Source organism: Anser brachyrhynchus, assembly GCF_964034855.1.
Source record: "Anser brachyrhynchus genome assembly, chromosome: 1".
Classification (NCBI taxonomy): Eukaryota; Metazoa; Chordata; class Aves; order Anseriformes; family Anatidae; genus Anser; species Anser brachyrhynchus.
This window is the reverse complement of record NC_137694.1, coordinates 183,960,992-183,978,018: the sequence shown is the minus strand read 5'-3', so window position 1 is coordinate 183,978,018 and position 17,027 is coordinate 183,960,992. Positions and strand designations below refer to the sequence as shown.

At 45.6% G+C, this 17,027-nt stretch overlaps 1 protein-coding gene and 1 long non-coding RNA gene across 4 annotated transcripts in view; one reads left to right on the top strand and one right to left on the bottom strand.

Moving 5' to 3' along the window:
- The first annotated feature begins 36 nt into the window (after window positions 1–36).
- LOC308183535 lies at window positions 37–7,126 on the top strand. The gene is made up of 2 exons (XR_013942467.1): window positions 37–1,901; window positions 2,001–7,126. It is a non-coding gene; the product is annotated as an uncharacterized lncRNA (long non-coding RNA).
- The window catches only part of WDFY2 (WD repeat and FYVE domain containing 2), a gene marked incomplete at its 5' end in the record, with an annotated part of 78,012 nt that continues 67,539 nt past the window's right edge, over window positions 6,555–17,027 (bottom strand). For all 3 annotated transcript variants that reach the window (XM_080569646.1, XM_080569644.1, XM_080569645.1), the window contains 6 exons: window positions 6,555–7,730; window positions 8,426–8,534; window positions 8,833–8,963; window positions 10,459–10,560; window positions 13,768–13,873; window positions 16,593–16,719. In XM_080569646.1, coding sequence (XP_080425772.1) covers window positions 7,701–7,730; window positions 8,426–8,534; window positions 8,833–8,963; window positions 10,459–10,560; window positions 13,768–13,873; window positions 16,593–16,719 — 605 coding nt within the window. In that variant the 3' untranslated portion in view covers window positions 6,555–7,700. The remainder of the gene's footprint in view (window positions 7,731–8,425; window positions 8,535–8,832; window positions 8,964–10,458; window positions 10,561–13,767; window positions 13,874–16,592; window positions 16,720–17,027) is intronic.

Genomic DNA, 17,027 nt, shown 5'->3' with positions numbered 1-17,027 from the left:
TGGTGTCAATGGTGTTATGTTAAGCAAAAATGGTGTCACCTGTAAAATTTTTAGGGGCAAGAGAAAAATGGCATCTGGTGACGACATCAGAAATGCAAGGTAGCACAGACTCTTGCTGAGCAGTGCACATTAAGGACTTTGGTACACACCTGCTTTATAGGAGCTGAAACAGAAGCACAACAGTTGTTCTTCCTTCCCTTTCTATGCTCAGCCCAACACTTCTTGTCTCAGCTTTCGAGCTTATATGACTCTGACTTCAGTTCTTTAATTATTCACATTCTGAAGGCTTTCTCATTTTTCTTCATTTTTTAATGTCACTGAATCAGAAGGTTTTTGCTCTTGGGGGTTTTGCACAAGCCAGAGTGCACAGACCACACGTAGAGTCGTTTCCCCACATTGCCCCATCGGCAGTGAACAGGACTGACCGCAGCGATGCAGTTGCCACTGAAACGTTTCTCAGTCATCAGTGAAAATTTTAGGAGGTCCGTGCAACAGATGATCATGTACATGGCATTTCCTCTTTTCCTAAAGTTTCATTGCTGGGCCATGTTTATTCATTCTTAAAAACAAAACAAATTTATGTTTGGTTAAAGGTATAAACAATTGTTTATAGTAGTCTGTCTTTGAATGCCAGGACATGCCCATATCTATCTATCTCTTTTTTGGAGTAAACTGCAAATACCAACTGTTGCATTTGCACCAACAGTGCACCAACAGTGTTTGTGCTGTCCTAGCTGTGCACACTCACATTGTTTCCACTCGCTGGTAAAAAAGGTTCAAGCAGGGCCAGCCCTTCCTGTTAAACAGGATTCAAGCATGATGTTGACCATGCTGTGCTTGGGCCCAAAGATCACAGAATCATCTAGGTCGGAAGAGGCCTCCAAGATCACCTAGTCCAACCTCTGACCTAACACTGACAAGTCCTGCACTAAACCATATCACTAAGCTCTGCATCTAAACGTCTTTTAAAGACCTCCGGGGATGGTGATTCAACCACTTCCCTGGGCAGCCCATTGATGGGAGTTTTTCTATAGACTTTAATGTAAACAGCTAAGTCAGTGCTGAAAAACTCAACATAAACTATTTATTTGGTGGAACACAGTCCTGGGCCAGACATGTCAATTTTCAATTCAGTCAACTACTATATTTTTGGAATGACAGAGCATTTTTAAGACACAATATTGAGAGTCACACTCTTAAATCTCACATTCCCTGCAACACTAAAGGTCTCCTGATGATGATACCAGATCCTACTTGTAAAGTTAGCGCTGGTCAACATTCACCCAGCAGCTTTTTCAATGAGCTGTTGACACTTTGAATGGAAGCAGGAAGCTTCAAATCTCTCTTGGCTCAGAATAGTTCCCTGTTTGTTTCTTTTCTTTTTTCTTTTTTGTTTTTTCTTTTCTTTTTTGTTTTTTTTTGTTTGTTTTTTCTTTTTTTCTTTTTTGTTTTTTCTTTTTTGTTTTTTTCTTTTTTGTTTTTTCCTTCCCTTCCCTTCCCTTCCCTTCCCTTCCCTTCCCTTCCCTTCCCTTCCCTTCCCTTCCCTTCCCTTCCCTTCCCTTCCCTTCCCTTCCCTTCCCTTCCCTTCCCCTTTCCTCTTTCCTCTTTCCTCTTTCCTCTTTCCTCTTTGTCAGTCTTAACACTTCATGTTTTGCTGGGACAGGTGGTTTGGGTGCATATGGGCAGACCCAGTGGCTGGTTACAGAAGATAATTTTGAAATGCAAAGAAGATAACTTGAAAAAAATCTGTATTCCAGCAGCACTCATCCTAGCTCTGAGCTAGACAATGAGAAAGAGAAAGAAGGCATTGAACAGGCAAGAAATCGAATGGAGAGGAGTGTAACAAAAGCGTTTCTGGGACTAAAAGTGACTGAATCCAAGAGCTCCAACTTGTGAAGTAGGTCAGTATTTGTGTTCCTCTCTCCCTAGGGGGAGCCATCAGATAAATGTTAGGAAAATGGTGTATTCTTATGAAGAAAACTTGTTCTCTACCAAACTAGAATTTAATGCACAGCCTACAGAGAGACACGGCATCAGCCTGGCCAAAGGTTTTCAGCCAGCCAGCTTTTCAGCCTTCTGTCGAGAGAAACAGCCGTGTTTGCCGTGCCAGCAATGTCAGTGGCACTGCACAGATAAAATTTCGGAAGAACAGAAGAGTGGAAGAACCAGAACAAGTACAAACTTCTGGGAGCTGCTGGGAAGTGAGGTTTGCCTTGCCAGTTAAAAATCCTCTTGGTTGTTTTCCCTTTGCTTTCCAGGTACAGTAAGAGTTGAGAATCCACAATCAGGAATTGGAAATGGAAAAAGGAAGCTCTGGAGCAGTGCAGAAAACTGAGTTATTAGCTCACTGCCCAGACATCCTGCTTCCCTTGGCTGTTGGCCCACTTCCAGGTAGTCAAGATGAAAAATTCATCCTGTACATCCCCATTGCTACAGCACTGTCTGGGCATGGCGCAGGGAACCTCAGTGCCCAAAGCAGAGACAGCGGGGTCTGCCCCAGGCTGTAAGCCAGGGAATGAGGGTATGAGCTCCAGGCGGGGGGGAAGGAGAAGAAGTAGCATTTGCTTAATATCAAGAACAGTGGTGAAAGCTTCAAGAAACTAATTTGTACCTGGTGTTAATTACTAAAGATAAATCAAGTTCATGCACTCGCTTTTGCTGAAACTTTATGAGTTACTTGGTGGTGGCAACGCCACAGAATTTTCTTGGGACAGGACACAGCTGAGGTGGCAACGGGTCTTTCACATCTGAAGGAAGCCCCGACCCACTATAAAATGTTTGTATTTAGTTAGCATCTGCAAAAATGCCAAATTCAGTTAACAGGGATGAAAAAATTGTGCAAAGAAGCCTGGAAAGTTCAAAAGTGATAAAGCCTTTAATAAGTTCAGATTACTTAACGGATAGGGAACAAGCAGCTGGAGAAGGGCAAAACGAATACCTCCATAAGGCCTGACACCTCTCAGCACCATCTCAGCAGTGATGGGGCTCTCTGCCATCACTGAAATATCAAAGTGCTTCCACATCTACTGCATTTCTTACTGCTCTGCTTGAGGTAGATAAACACTACTACTGGGCAACTAAAACAAAGAACAGGAAATTGAAGTTAGATCTTCACAGACTCCATCTGCCACCCCATCACCAGCACAACTGCATACTCCTCCCGACTTAAGGATCCTGACCAGGGCTGCTGGTCAGCTCATAACGCTAGGACAGGGGATGGTTCAGCTTTCTAGAGTTCTGGTGAGTACTCATTTCAACACTACTGGCTTTTTTTGGTGTGCTGATAATGTTCATTCCTAGCATATATATATAGTTGCAAATACTTTGCTGGTAGACTGGTCTCTCTTGTTTTCATTTTGTCTCGAGTTCGATGTCCACATGTGGCAGAAATGTCAATGTCTTTGAGTTCAATCTCTTGTCCTGCAGCAAACACAATTTCAGATATGGCCAAAAAGCCACAATGGAAAATCCCCACAAACTGGGAAAATGTAATGAAAGATCACATGTAACCACACAGGGTTAATCTCTGAAACTGAAATTCCACAACTTCAGGTTACTGTCAGACTAGGGAACTTTTTTTTTTTCCTTCTTCTGAGGGGCAAAGATTTCCTGCAAAATTTCATATTTGATTTTAAAGAGAGAATCTGAGAAATTCCTCATTATTAAACAAGAGGTCAACATTGAAGGGACTCAGCACATTAATCCATCTTGAAAAGGGATCAGATTTGTTCTTCCCGTTGCATACTACTATAGAAACAAAGTCTTTTAGGTCCTAATTTAAAACATCCTATTTGCTAAATGGGGCTTCCTGGTAAGGACACAGCCCTGCAAAACCACTCATTGTAGAACTACCCGCTATGTGCTACTAAACAGAATTTTGGTTGTTCTTACCCAAACTGTTTTGTGAACAGCAAGGACATGCACATGTAGCACTTCCAGCTTTGTTAGTACACTTAGTATTTTATATTTCAAGATACTTTTTTTTTCTTTTTTTAATTTTCTAAGTCATGCAGTAGATGTAGACATGGACTTTTATTCATAGACTCTCAGAATGGCTGAGGCTGTCAGGGAGCTCTGGAGGCCCCCGGCCCCAAGCCCCGCTCCAGCAGGGCCCCCCAGCGCAGGGTGCCCAGGACCCCGTCCAGGCGCCTTGTGCCGCTCTCCCAGGAGGAGACCCCACAGCCTCTCTGGGCAGCCTGGGCCAGCGCTCAGCCGCCCGCCCAGCACACAAGTGCTGCCTGGTGCTCAGAGGGAGCCTCCTGCCTGCCCCTTGGTGCCCACTGCCCCTGGCCTGGCGCTGGGCACCCCTGAAAAGAGCCTGGCTGCGGCCTCTTTGCCCCCTGCCTGCGGGGATTCACAGCCCTGGGTGAGATCCCCCTGAGCCTCCTCTTCTCCAGGCTGAGCAGCCCCAGCTCTCCCGGCCTCTGCTCACAGGAGAGGTGCTCCAGGCCCTTCCTCACCTGGGTGGCCCTACCATGCACTGTCTCCAGTATGCCCAGAACTGGAGAGCTGGGGGAAACATTGTTTATTCCTTTCTGACAGTGATATCCTCATCAATAGGATATCCTCAAGATCAAGAGGATGAGGTGGCGAGGTCAATTGGGCTTCACTGTAATGAGTAAGTAAACAAGTGTTAACAGATGAGGACACTACTGTCACCACTCAGGACTGTTCCAACACCGTCAGACTTTCAGCCCCGTGCATTACCCTGTTTTAAAACGTCTAACCATGGCGTTAGTCTTAGAAGGACCATCAGTGCCATCCTTGCACTGCCCACATACTTTTCCCTTCCCTTAAGTATTTTCAGCTTAAAAGGACTGAAGCTGGGGGCTGGGGAGAGAATCAATGCTCAGGTCCATCTCCCTTCAGCCAGACAGAAGGCATGGGGCTCAAATCAGCCATTCAAGCACTGTGTGCGTGGCCCAATCCTGCCCCATCACCTGCACGACCACGACAGATACCGCTCACTTTAAGAGCAGGAAGGGCAGATAGATTCTCTGAAGAACACTGCTTCTTCCCCCAAAGAAATACCAGCTAAGAGAGAAATGAAAACCAAATTTTATAAAAATGAAGAGCAGGGGAAAGCCAGCATTGTTTGTGTGCCCTTTGGCACAGCAGGAGATAACACTAAAAGCTTGCTGCTGTAATTCAGCAGCCCCTGGGATGAGAGACTTTGTTTTGCTTGAGTGTATGTGGGTTTATTCCATGGTTTACATCTGTACCAAAAGACACTGCACCCTCCGTCCCTCTGTTCTCTCCCCCCCAACACCCCAAAATAATGTAATTCTTGAAAAACAGCTCAGAGTCATTATTTGGCAATTAAAATTAAATTAAAAAGAAAAGTACCAGGCAACAGGCATCCCTTTTTGTGCTGATCTAGAAGACAAAAGAAATCAGTATGGTTACACAAACAGTGCAAGACAGGGAGGTAGGTATTTTTACCTCTCCCACTGTCAAAACTCTCCTTGTTTCATTTGGGATATAGAGGAATTATTGTTAAACAGAACTATTTTCCCTTCATATCACTACATTATAGCTCTAAAGGTCAGAGCAAAGGAAAACAGTCTGCTTTCCTCTCCAGCTTCACTTTCAGCTTATATCATTTTATAAGCCGCGACCGGTCTGACCTGAGATTGCAAGGTAACAGAGCATTCATGTTAAATTCAAATAACCCTCCAGATAGTTTATTTGGAAAGAATAACAGAGGAAATTTTGCAAAATGGGCTCGTGTACCCAACATCCACCCACAAGCAACACTAAAACCACAACTGCATGGGAAGAGAAGATAGGGACAAGAATTTACTGCAGGAATTCAAACAAACCTTGCTCCCAAGTCCAGTCACCAGGAAAGAAAGTATACGGGCTTACAAAAATATATACGGGCTTACAAAAATATTAACGTTTAAGTAGGAAAGAAAGTCTTTTTAGTGCTATGTGAATTATGTTTGAAAATATGCTTTAAAAATGCTGCCTAGAGGGGAGCTGACACCAGGCTGTATGACCAGGAAAGCCAGGGTGGCATCATTTCAGACAACTGCAGAATGCTTAAGCCCCGTTTATAGGTTGTATAAATAGAGAATTGTCCCTGAAAATATGTATCTGTCATACCACGCACATGTGAAAGTCCATGCGCTCTTTACTGAGGCAGCTCATCAGTCTGACATTAATGCCATGGATTGTGTTTACCTTTTTGTTTCCTCGAAAGTGAATTACTGCCAGGCAAGCAAAGGAGAAGGTTTGTTTTCTTTTGCGAAAGCATAAAGCTCTTCTCTATGTAGCAATGTGCATTGTAGTCCTAGACACCGTGACCTCCCATTTAGCAGGGAAAAGTAAAGTACAAAATGGGGCAAGACTGAGCACCACTGACCTGCTGTGTCACGGCAGGTAGGGACCAACAACCCTGCTTAAAGAGGAGACACAGGAAACTCCCAGCCTGCTGTTCCGTGCCAGTTTCTTCCAAGAGCATTGACAATAGTGTGTTAAACACTGAAATGGATGTAGAGGAACTCAAATATGACTCCTCAGATAACATCCCTCTGGAACAAAAAAGCTGTGGGTTTTTGTTCTTTTTTATTCATCTTGACAATTTCCTTTTAAAAAGGTAAGTTAGTGATCCAGGTTTTTAAATACTTTTTATTTTTTAAAAGAAACTGTCGAATATGACAACAGGACAATGGGTGTCATTCAGCAATATCAGTTTCTGATCTAGAGAGGAAATTAATAAAAACCATCAGCATTTTAAAAAATAAATATGACTAACCGTATGGAAAACGGGAAAAACAAATTCATGTTCAACAACACAGACAGGTATAAATGCTGAAATGTTGCTGCGCAAGGTAGAGGTAGAGGTAAAACAGACTTTTCAGACCCAGACCAGCTTTAGATCCACTCCCCACGCCCCCATGCACACCCTCCCAAAAGCTGCTCACAGTTGTCAATAATTTCATTAGAATCAGCCTGCAGCCTCATCAAAGCAGGTCTGTGTGCTCCTTGCAATGCTCTGAGCTGGAAAACTATTTCAGCTTTTGTAGAAATTAGTTGCTATGCAACCTGGCCCCCTGGTTTTGCAACTTGTGCAGCAAGGAGAGCGGCTGGAAGCTGTTCTTCAGCTCCTGCGAAACAATCCAGCGCTCTCCGGCTGATGTCTGCGAGGACAAGTGGACGGCAGAGCCGTTTTTAGGAACGGCAAGTGCATCAAACGCAGAGAACGTGCAGCACCGTGCCTGGAATTCCTCCATGGAAGAGAGCATCGTCAGCAGGAACATCCCAAATAGAGAGGTGCTCGCTGTGGGGAGAGCTGATTGCCTTTATGCAGTCTGTCGATACCGAAAACGTACGTGGTAAGACACAAACCCAGAACCCTCTGTACAAAGCAGCAAGTATCCTGACACAAGGAAATACAAAAACTAAAAATTGCACCGCACACGGATTTTCCGAACAAACTCAAGACAACTGAAGTCAGATCGTACAAACCATTAGTTAAAAAAATACCTTCTGGGATATTTTGAGAATAAGTGGAAAGAGTCTTCGTGCAAATGTTCAGCCTTGATCAAGCAGAGGACATAAAATCGTTGTAAACACATTAGTTCCTTTCTCATCTGCCGTATGCACCCAGCGTTATCTATCTTCTGCAGTGTGATTAGGGTTAGGAAATCTGTTTCTTCTGTAAATGTCACCCTTCAAGTTCCACTGGTGCATCATCAAGACACTACTGGTGTCATATCCCACAACTGTTGATATAACAACATACAATAACATAGTGAATAGTGGCAAATACAATAAAATACAGTATGTAATGTCATATCTAAGGAATTTGCACTTTTTTATTTTTGCTTACGGGAGGCTACTTGGCCAGAGCTGGATGCACCAGGTCCAATGGTCCAACAAAGTTTAATTTCATTTTCTAACACTCATGTCACTTTACACTTTATTCTAATAAGCTGAGTTCATAACTGGCTTTAAGAGAAACTAACAAAAACCCACGCTGTATTGCTAACTTGAATGATAAGCAGTCATACTATGGTTATGAGGTTGTGTTTGTTGTTTGTTTGTTTGTTTTGTTTTTGTTTTTAATTGCTAGAGCTTTGCTACAAACTTATCACTTTAACTATTTCTCCATACGGAGATTTGATGTCTGTGGGGCCTTTCTTTACCCGGCCACACAAACTAATTAGCCACATCAAAAAGCAGTCTGTCTTCCTTGAAGAGAAGTCACTGTGAGCACTGACTTTGCTGTAGTGTCGTCCCTGTCCCTTCAGGCAGTCACTTCATAGACCAGGACCTCTTTCCTCTTTACCGGGCAGAATTGCATCAATTGGTGAGAGAGAGCTCTGGGTGGAAGACGGCAGGCAGGACGCACATGGATCCACATGGGAGAGAAAGGGGAAATGAAATAGAGGAGCTAGAGCAATCTCCTCACTCCTACCTTAATAACCTTGTCTGTCCCCGAGGTCAAGAGCCATCCTCTGGTGGCATCAAAGTGTACGTGAACTATGTTGTGCTTGCTGTCATGGAAAGTAGCTGTGGGCGCCCGCCTGAAGAAAGAGATACCAAATCAGCAAAAAATGTGTCTGCAGGATTTTTCAAATAAGCATTTGAATGCCTCTGTAAGCCACCGACTCAGCAACCTCTCTGTAAACTGCAATTTGAGACCTTTCCAGCACGACAAGAGCAGGGGTGTACATCCGTCTGTCCCCTCCCCGGACTGTGAGGGACTTCAGGGGCTTCTCTTGCCCCTCCTTCAGGGACCACCCCACCGGCTGCTCCCTCCCACAGCCCCACAGGCCCTCCCAGATGGGGAGTTTTGTCCTGCTCCAGGCTGTCCACACTTACTCTTCATCCGTGATGGACTCGTGGCAGCTATCGCAGACCCTCACTTCAAACTCGAAGCCCATCAGCGGGATGGAGGAGCGCTTGGAGCTGCACTTGCCGCAGACGGCCTTCCCGCACTTGCGGCAGTGGTGCTGTAGGAGACAACAGGCAAAAAGACTTCTTCAGCCACAAGCCCAGAGACAGAGCACTGCTCGTGCCGCGCCGGCTCTGCCATCTCACTTCAGCAGGACACAGCTGAGGCTGCAGCAAACAGAAAAGCTACTTTTCCAGGAAAGATGAAAGAGAACAGGCAAGGGCTTCAGAATAAATAGGTCAAAACCAACCAACCAAAAAACATTTTTTTTCCTCTACCTGGGGCAAGCAGCAGCTGATCATCAGCTTGGACACCGGGAACTGGCAGTTAAAGCACTGCACAGGCCAGGGGGGCCCTGTTTCTCTCCCCCTTGCTCCATGGGAATCACTGCTTCCTCCCCAGTAGGTGCTTGGCATCTGTGGGTCACAATTTCTTCACCGAGTGACCAGTATTACAGGATTTTTTAACAGGGTGGAAGGTGAAAAAAGTTGTCCAAGCTGTCCTCTTTTTCGTAGGAGAGAGAGAGATGGGAAGACAGGACAAGGAGCATGTCCATCCTGCCCTAGGTATGCCCATCTTTTGAGTCTCGCTTTGGGGCTGTAGGGGACTACACCACCACTGAGCAACGCATGCCACGTTAAAGCACGTCCAGGTCAAAGCAGGACAGGGCTACGGTGCTGCAGCGTCATTCTAGAGCCTCATCCCAGCCTCTCCCCTAACACGTATCACCTAATCATCCCAGTCAACCCCTTGGCCTCTTTCAGCCCCAGAAGCCCTGGTGTTTCTGCGTTTTGTTACCACCTGCCTTGGGTTTTCTCACACATGGGCTGTGTAGGACTGCAGGGCTGCCTTGCCTGCCGTAAGAGGGTCAGGCTCTGTAGTGATGAGCATTGCAAAAAGAAAGAGGAAAAGGCAGCTCAGCTGTGGCTCAGACACCTTTTGAGAATTTCTAAACTTTTCGAGACTTTTCAAGCTCCACAAGAGCATCTCTTTCAGCTTTTTTATGCCCCGCTCCTCCTAAAAATTTGGGATCCACAGCCCCCTCCTGCTGGGCAGGGAAATGCAGCGGCGTGTTCCAAGCAGACCAGTAAGCCGTTTCCAACACAGCCTGAGCAGTTACAGATGTTTACCCAAGCCCATTGAAAACAGCTTTGCTTCCAGCACAATCTCCAAAAATCATCTGCAAATTTCTTTCTACAACAGACTCAACTGACAATAAGCAAAATCCCACATGGCTAAAGCTACAGACAGCCCCAAAACAATTTATTCAGCCCAGGCTCTATTATGTGCATTTGCTATTGGAACTGGCTGCAAAAAGAAAAAAAGGAGAAAAAGCTTCTGCTTCTGACGGGCCAGGCTTTTGGCTCTCAGTGTGTTCCTCCCAACCAGAAATCCAAGGCTGATCACTGAGGGCAGCTCACTACTGAGCACTCAGCAGAAGAACAAAGTGCAAGTTCTCAAGCTGTTAGGGACTAGAAATAATACCAAAATACATAATGAGAGAGAAGAAGCCTAACTGCATCACATTAACGCACCAAAGGACCCATACAAACCTGCCTGAGGCCTATTTTCTTACTGTCCCACATTTGCTTGAAGTTCCAGAAGAAAGGCTGGTCACATTTTTGACAGGAGTCGCTGTCCAGCCACTCAGGGGTCTGCAACACAAACAGAAGGAATGAGCAACAAACTTCCATAAGAGCCCAGAGACAGGGCAAGAAAGACGTGTTGGCATGCAGTAATGTTGTCAACTGAACTGGATTAAAAACCGTTTTCACAAGAAGCCATTTTACCTGTTTGTGGGGGCATCTATTTGGGCTCAGCTCTGAGCCTTGAAGGACGCAGGAGGAACACTTCTCACCCACCACATGAAGCAGAGTTTGATTGTAAGACCCTAAAAATAACCCAGCAAGAAACAAACGTCCCCCCACCTCTTCACTTTTGGAATTAGGCTTTTAAAAATGAATGTCCTGTCTGGACAGCATTTACCATCTGCTGATGCCTCTGGTAGGAACTGGAGGCAATGAGTACTTCCAATAGCCAAGCTACTTATCTGGAGGGAAGGGGGAGGTATCTGAAATTTGGCTTCTCCCTCCACCTCTCCCTCTCTTTCTTTCCTTTTCTTTCTTTTAATGCTGTAAGAGGCGTTCCTGCTGTCAGAGGTATCTGTGCTGCAAATCACACAAGGCAGGCAAAATGAGAGTCTCCTGAACAAGCCTAAAACCCAAAACAGCTTTTTTCCCTGCTTTCACACAAAGATGATGAAAGGAAAGCCTTCCATTTCCTAATGCAATGCATAGATTGGCACTCACGCTGTGGCTGAAGAGGGTAAAAAGATTTAAAGAAAAAGAAGGAAAACGTCAAAGGCCTTTCTCTCTCCTGCAGCCAGGTTTTGCTGTGAAGAGCAGCAAGGAACAGACTCCCCACAGGGAAGCAAGACTTGTCAGATCTGGAAGATCTCAGGAAATGCCTGAAATGGCAGAGGGGGGCTCGTGGAGGGAGCAAACGACCTCCTCCCCTACATTTGGATCCCCTAACACGTGTCGTGCATTAAGCTGGTGGTGGACATGCAACCCTTCTCCCCATGGTGTTTAGTATTAACATTCCTAAATTGTTATTATGGAATATTCCTAAATATTAGTATTTAGTACTAATATTCCTAAATACTGCGAAAGTATTTCCATATTCCTAAATACTATGACAGCCAGGCAAAGATAAGGTAAGGCTGATGGAGACCCTCAACTCCCACAATAGGTTTGACCTCCAACAACGAAGCAACTTGCCTGCTTCAGCTTCTTCTGTCAGTTGCTTTGAAGGCTGTTCACTCTGCAAGGGCAAATCTGTCTTTTCTACCCACAACAGCATTTTAGATTAATGCCTACAGATCTGCATGAATAAAGTTTTCATCTCTTCAGCATCTGAACATTAAACATGAAAAAGATGTTTTGCTCATGACAAGGAATTGCTTTGTAATCAAACAGAGACACACTGCTAGCATTTTTCAGATGTTCTCTTCTCACCGCTTTTTAAAAATAGAGATTAAAATAAGGAATCGAGGGATAAAATGGCTTAATTCACGCTAATGCAATCTCAGAGATGTGGGAAAACCTGGTATCAAAGTGAATGCTGAGCAAACATCAAGTGAAAAAAAAAAATCAGGGGAAAAATACCAAAGCCAAAATCCAAAAGAAAGTGCTGTAGGACCCCCCAAACAAGAACTGGTGCTAAGATCTCAAAGGTTTATGTTTTGGAGGTGTTTTAGCACAATGGACACCCTATTGCGCTACGGGGTAACAAGAAGTCCAAATAGCTGTAGTCAGGGAAAGCAGCGCACCCAGTAGCACCTGCTGCTAAGCCCTCATTTAGCTAATTATATTTCTCCTCCACTCTTTAACCAGTCTTCTCACACCACTTCTGTCTGTTTTGCAACAAACCAATCTTAACCCCTTCCTGCAGCCTTTCGAAGGCGGCGGATGAGTAAGGTTTTCATTTTGTATGAAGTAAGGTTTTCACTTCTGGATGTTCAGGCTGCAGCAAAAAGGAAACATCTGGTGGGAGGGAGGAACCTGCTTTGCTTTCGTTTCACTTTTGGAGCTGATGACATAATTGGCCATTAGATTAGCGATTAAAGAGAGCCAACTGGAATGCTAATTCACGTAAAAAAAAGGGAGCAGGAGTAGCTCGGTTCCTGCCTAGGCCTATTTCAGTCGGTTTTAAAATCCAATTTTCCACTTATCGTTCCTCCTTGCTCAAGGGAGACACGCACAGCCCGGGGAGACCAAAACCCTCGTGGAGAAGCAGCAAAGCTGATTACAGACGGTGCTGCTACAAGCACAGGCTGCTCTGGGAGAAACTCACCACCCTTATCCCTCCTCGCTTTTCTCTAATTACAGCGGTCTTCCCCACGTGCTGAAAGGATGAGGTGAAGGAATGCACCCAGAAGCGTGTTTTCAGCTGAATCCCTTGCAGCCACAGCCCCATGCTGGCTGGGAGTAACCTCTCCTTACCCCAACCTGCCTACCGCGGGCATTGGGAGTGTTCGTGGTGCCACCCACAGCCTTGCCCACCTGTGGGAATAGGGCGCAGCACTAAGCACGGCTGCTGCCTCCGTGCAGGAAAGAGCAGAGGCTTGCCGTGACTCATTTTGCCAGAATGTGCCACATTCACCACTAGGGCTGAAGCCTGACTCACTCGCTCACCCCGCTGAGTCAGGTCTTCGAAGCTGCCGAGCGGAGGCAGCTCCCACAGCACAGAAGACCCGGGGTACGTTTCTGCACCTGTCTGCATTTGCTGGCCACACAGCATGAAAGGAATTGGGAGCGCGTGGGTGAAATCTTACTGTCTGGATCACCAAAGTCATCATTTATCCAGTTATATGTGCTGATACCAGAAGGGAGCAAGACCTGGTAGCAGGCGAGACTGAAGCCATAACTAAACGCCTTTTTAGCAAGAATAAAGGGAAAAGAAAAAAAAATACACGGGTTGCAGGTTTTCAGAGATGACAAAGAGCTTTCTTATTCTGTTTCCTTAAAAAAAAATTAATCTATCCATTTACCTCTGAAATATTTCTCATGATGTCCCTAAAAACAAAGCAGAACATCTCACGATACCCTCCTCAGAGGATGTCTTTCAGAGCAGTAAAGGACAGAAACCATTTAGCAGCTTAATACACATTTTCTGCCAGATAATTTCCCCGGTACCATATTATCAAAGGCATGGCATAATTGCTGTATAATAACTGGAGCATGTCCAACAACATTTTTAATGCCTGGAAAGATCTTGTTCGAATGGAAAGCTGCACACCTTAGAAAGACCCCTTCTTCCCAAGACTGTTTCAGACAGAATCAGCAAGAACAGGTCCCTACCTCCTGTCTCTCAACATCCATGTTCCAGACAACGATTCCCCCATCGGCACCACACGAGATGAGCTGCCGAGTGTGGTGAGCATAGGAGAGAGACTGAACTCGGTCACTGGAAAAGAAACAAGACAGTTAGTAATCAACCATTTAAGGCTGGCACAAAAGTAAGCACAAAACGTACAATAAAGCAATATAAATCACTCGTTTGCCTGTATGTTGTGTGTTTTTTGTTTCCCTGTTTTGAATTTTCTTGGTATTCTTTGGATGCAAATTGGAGTCTTTGCAGTCCAGGTGGGACCAGAGCCAGAGCATTGCTCACCTGGGCAGCATCCACAAAAGCAAGGACCTGTCCTGATAACTGGTTTCACTGCTCCTGAGACTGGGAGCTGAGCTGGGAAGCCAGAACAGGGCTGCAACTGCAGGGTCTCTCCCGCTCACATCTGAGTGCCCTGGTAAGGCGGCTTCTCTTCAGAAGGTTAGTAGGTATCTCCCGCAGCATCCTCATAGGCAAGCTCAGGAAGTGTGGTACAGATGAATGCACAGTGAGGTGGCTGAGAACTGGCTGGATGGCAGAGCTCAGAGGGTTGTGCTCAGTTGAAGGTCTCTACATAGTGGTTGCCCCAGGGGGCAGTACTGGGACCAGTCTTCTTCAACTTCTTCATCAACGGCCTGGACGATGGAACCAAGCGCACCCTCAGCAAGTTTGCTGATGACACAGATCTGGGAGGAGTGGCCGATACCCCAGAGGGCGGTGCTGCCATTCAGAGGGACCTTGACAGGCTGGAGAGGAACCTCATGAAGTTCAACAAAGGCAAGAGCAGGGTCCTGCTCCTAGGGAGGAATAACCCCAACCACCAGTACAGGCTGCGGGGTGACCTGCTGGAGAGGACCTGAGAGTCCTGGTGGGCAGCAGGCTGACCATGAGCCAGCAATGTGCCCTCGTGGCCAAGAAGACCAACGGTGTCCTGGGCTGCATTTGGAAGTGTTGCCAGCAGGTCGAGGGAGGTGATCCTCTCCCTCTTCTCAGCCCTGGTGAGGCCACACCTGGAGTGTTGTGTCCAGTTCTGGGCTCCCCAGTGCAAGTGGGACATGGAGCTACTGGAGCGAGTTCAGAGGAGGGCTGCTTAGGTGATGAGGGGACAGGAGCACCTGTCATGAGGACAGGCTGAGAGAGCTGGGCCTGTTTCTCTTGGAGAAGACATGGCTGAGAAGGGATCTTATCAATGTCTATAAATATCTGAAGGGAGGATGTCAAGAGGATGGGGCCAGACTGTCTGCAGCGGTGCCAGAGACAGGATAAGAGGCAAGGGGCACAAACCAAAACACAGCAAGTTCCAGCTGAATGGGAGAAAACACATCTTTACTGTGACGGTGACAGAGCACTGGAACAGGTTGCCCAGAGAGGTTGTGGAATCTCCTTCTCTGGAGATATTCAAAACTCTCCTGGATGTGATCCTGCGCAATGTGCTCTACATGACCATGCTCAGCAGAGGAATTTGACCAGATGATCTTCAGAGGTTCCTTCCAGCCTCAACCATTCTGTGATTCTGTGTTTTGGTAACACTCTGCAACATCTAGAAACAAAGCACTAAATAACTGCTGAAGATTTTCTTTTAGCACTAACAAGCATGGAGAGTTTCAAAAATAATACAGGAATTGCTAAACTGTTTCTAAGCCTTCCCAAGCTAAGGTGGATGATTTAGGTGCTTTTGCTTCTTCTTTGAAGAAAAAGCAGCATTTAAGAAACAATATGGTTTAAACCCACAAAGAATTTTTTGATTCTTTCTTCCTTCAGTCTACCTGCACAGTGCTGACCTGCATTAAGTGAAATGTTTCCTGATCCCCATTGTCATTAGGACCAGGTCTCTATACTGCATGGAGCCTGCCAACAGCCATGCTACCCATTAAGATCCAGAGGCTAACTTTGTATCAGAAGAACTTGTTTCCCCAGCAATAAATATAGCAGAAGTGCATTAGCAAGTGCCAGCGTTAGGGTTCAAGAGTGATCTGGGAATTCCCACAAGAACTCCACAGTGCTCCGAAGTCCCAGTGGCCCAACCAAACCACTCAGCAGAGCACAGCATCACTCAGGGGAAATGTATGAATATGTAAGAAGCTGTAAATACTGCCAGACCAAAACCACCATGGGATTTTGCCTCTCCATACCTAAGCCTGGCATGCCAGTCCCACATGTATGCCAGCATTTAAAAGGCTCAGAAGTCATTGCAACAACAGCCATTCTACTTCTAGCCTAATGAACGCCCAGCACAGGCTTACTCTTCTTCAAAGACATCTACTGTACAATGCAAGTGTGAGGTCTGTACGTGCAGAGATGAAGCCTCTTTGCATTACAGAGATGTTGAAAGCCCATATGGGTAAAGCATATTACTTGTAATTCAGGCTGGAGGTAAAGTGAGATGGAAAACACCTGGTTAGCATGGAGTAAAACATAACTAATTGTCCAAGCCTGATGCTCCCTCTAGGGGAACGAAAGAACCTGACACCTAAAAAGCAAGAATTTCCCTGCAGCTGTTTTCATTTGAGGACCCTTCCTTTCCAGCAGAGGTGCACTCTCACATAACACATTCAGGACTGCAGATAATTGTGCTTTCTTTCACTACCCTTTGCAGACTTTTAAAGCAGCCTGTGGGCCCCAAACTGAAAAACTCACTTTAAACAATTTACTCTGGTTGTATATGGACCACAGGGAGTCACACATACAAGCTTGAGGCATGTGAAAACCGTAACCTCTGGGCTGTTTCTGTTTCCAGATGTGGCTTCTGCCTTCAGCTTTTCTCTCATAAAAACAGGAGGAAGGGCTTTGAACGTACTTATGTCCTTGCAGCTCGATGGCTGTTCCTTTTCTTCCTCCAATATCCCACATTATAATGGAATGATCAGAACTGCCTGAGAATAAAACTCGCTGTATTGGGTCCCAACAGAGAGCAGTGACACCGCCTGAAATAAGAGATGCACAGAACAGTCATTTTATTACAGAAGAATGTAGCTAAATATATAGGTACACATTTGAAGATATCACCAAATACACAGATACATATTTAAATATAACACCAAAACCAGAGAGAGAGTGATTAAAAGTGGTCTCTTTAGCAAGGGCCATGCAGCCACTGTACTGCCCATCTGATAAGCAGCGGCCTGGAAATGTTACTGAAGCCCTAACCCTGCTCTTCTGCAGCCAGAGGGCTCAGCTGCTGCTTGCTTGTGTGGATGAACCCACTGAGCAGCAGAGCGCAGCAGAAGGAAAG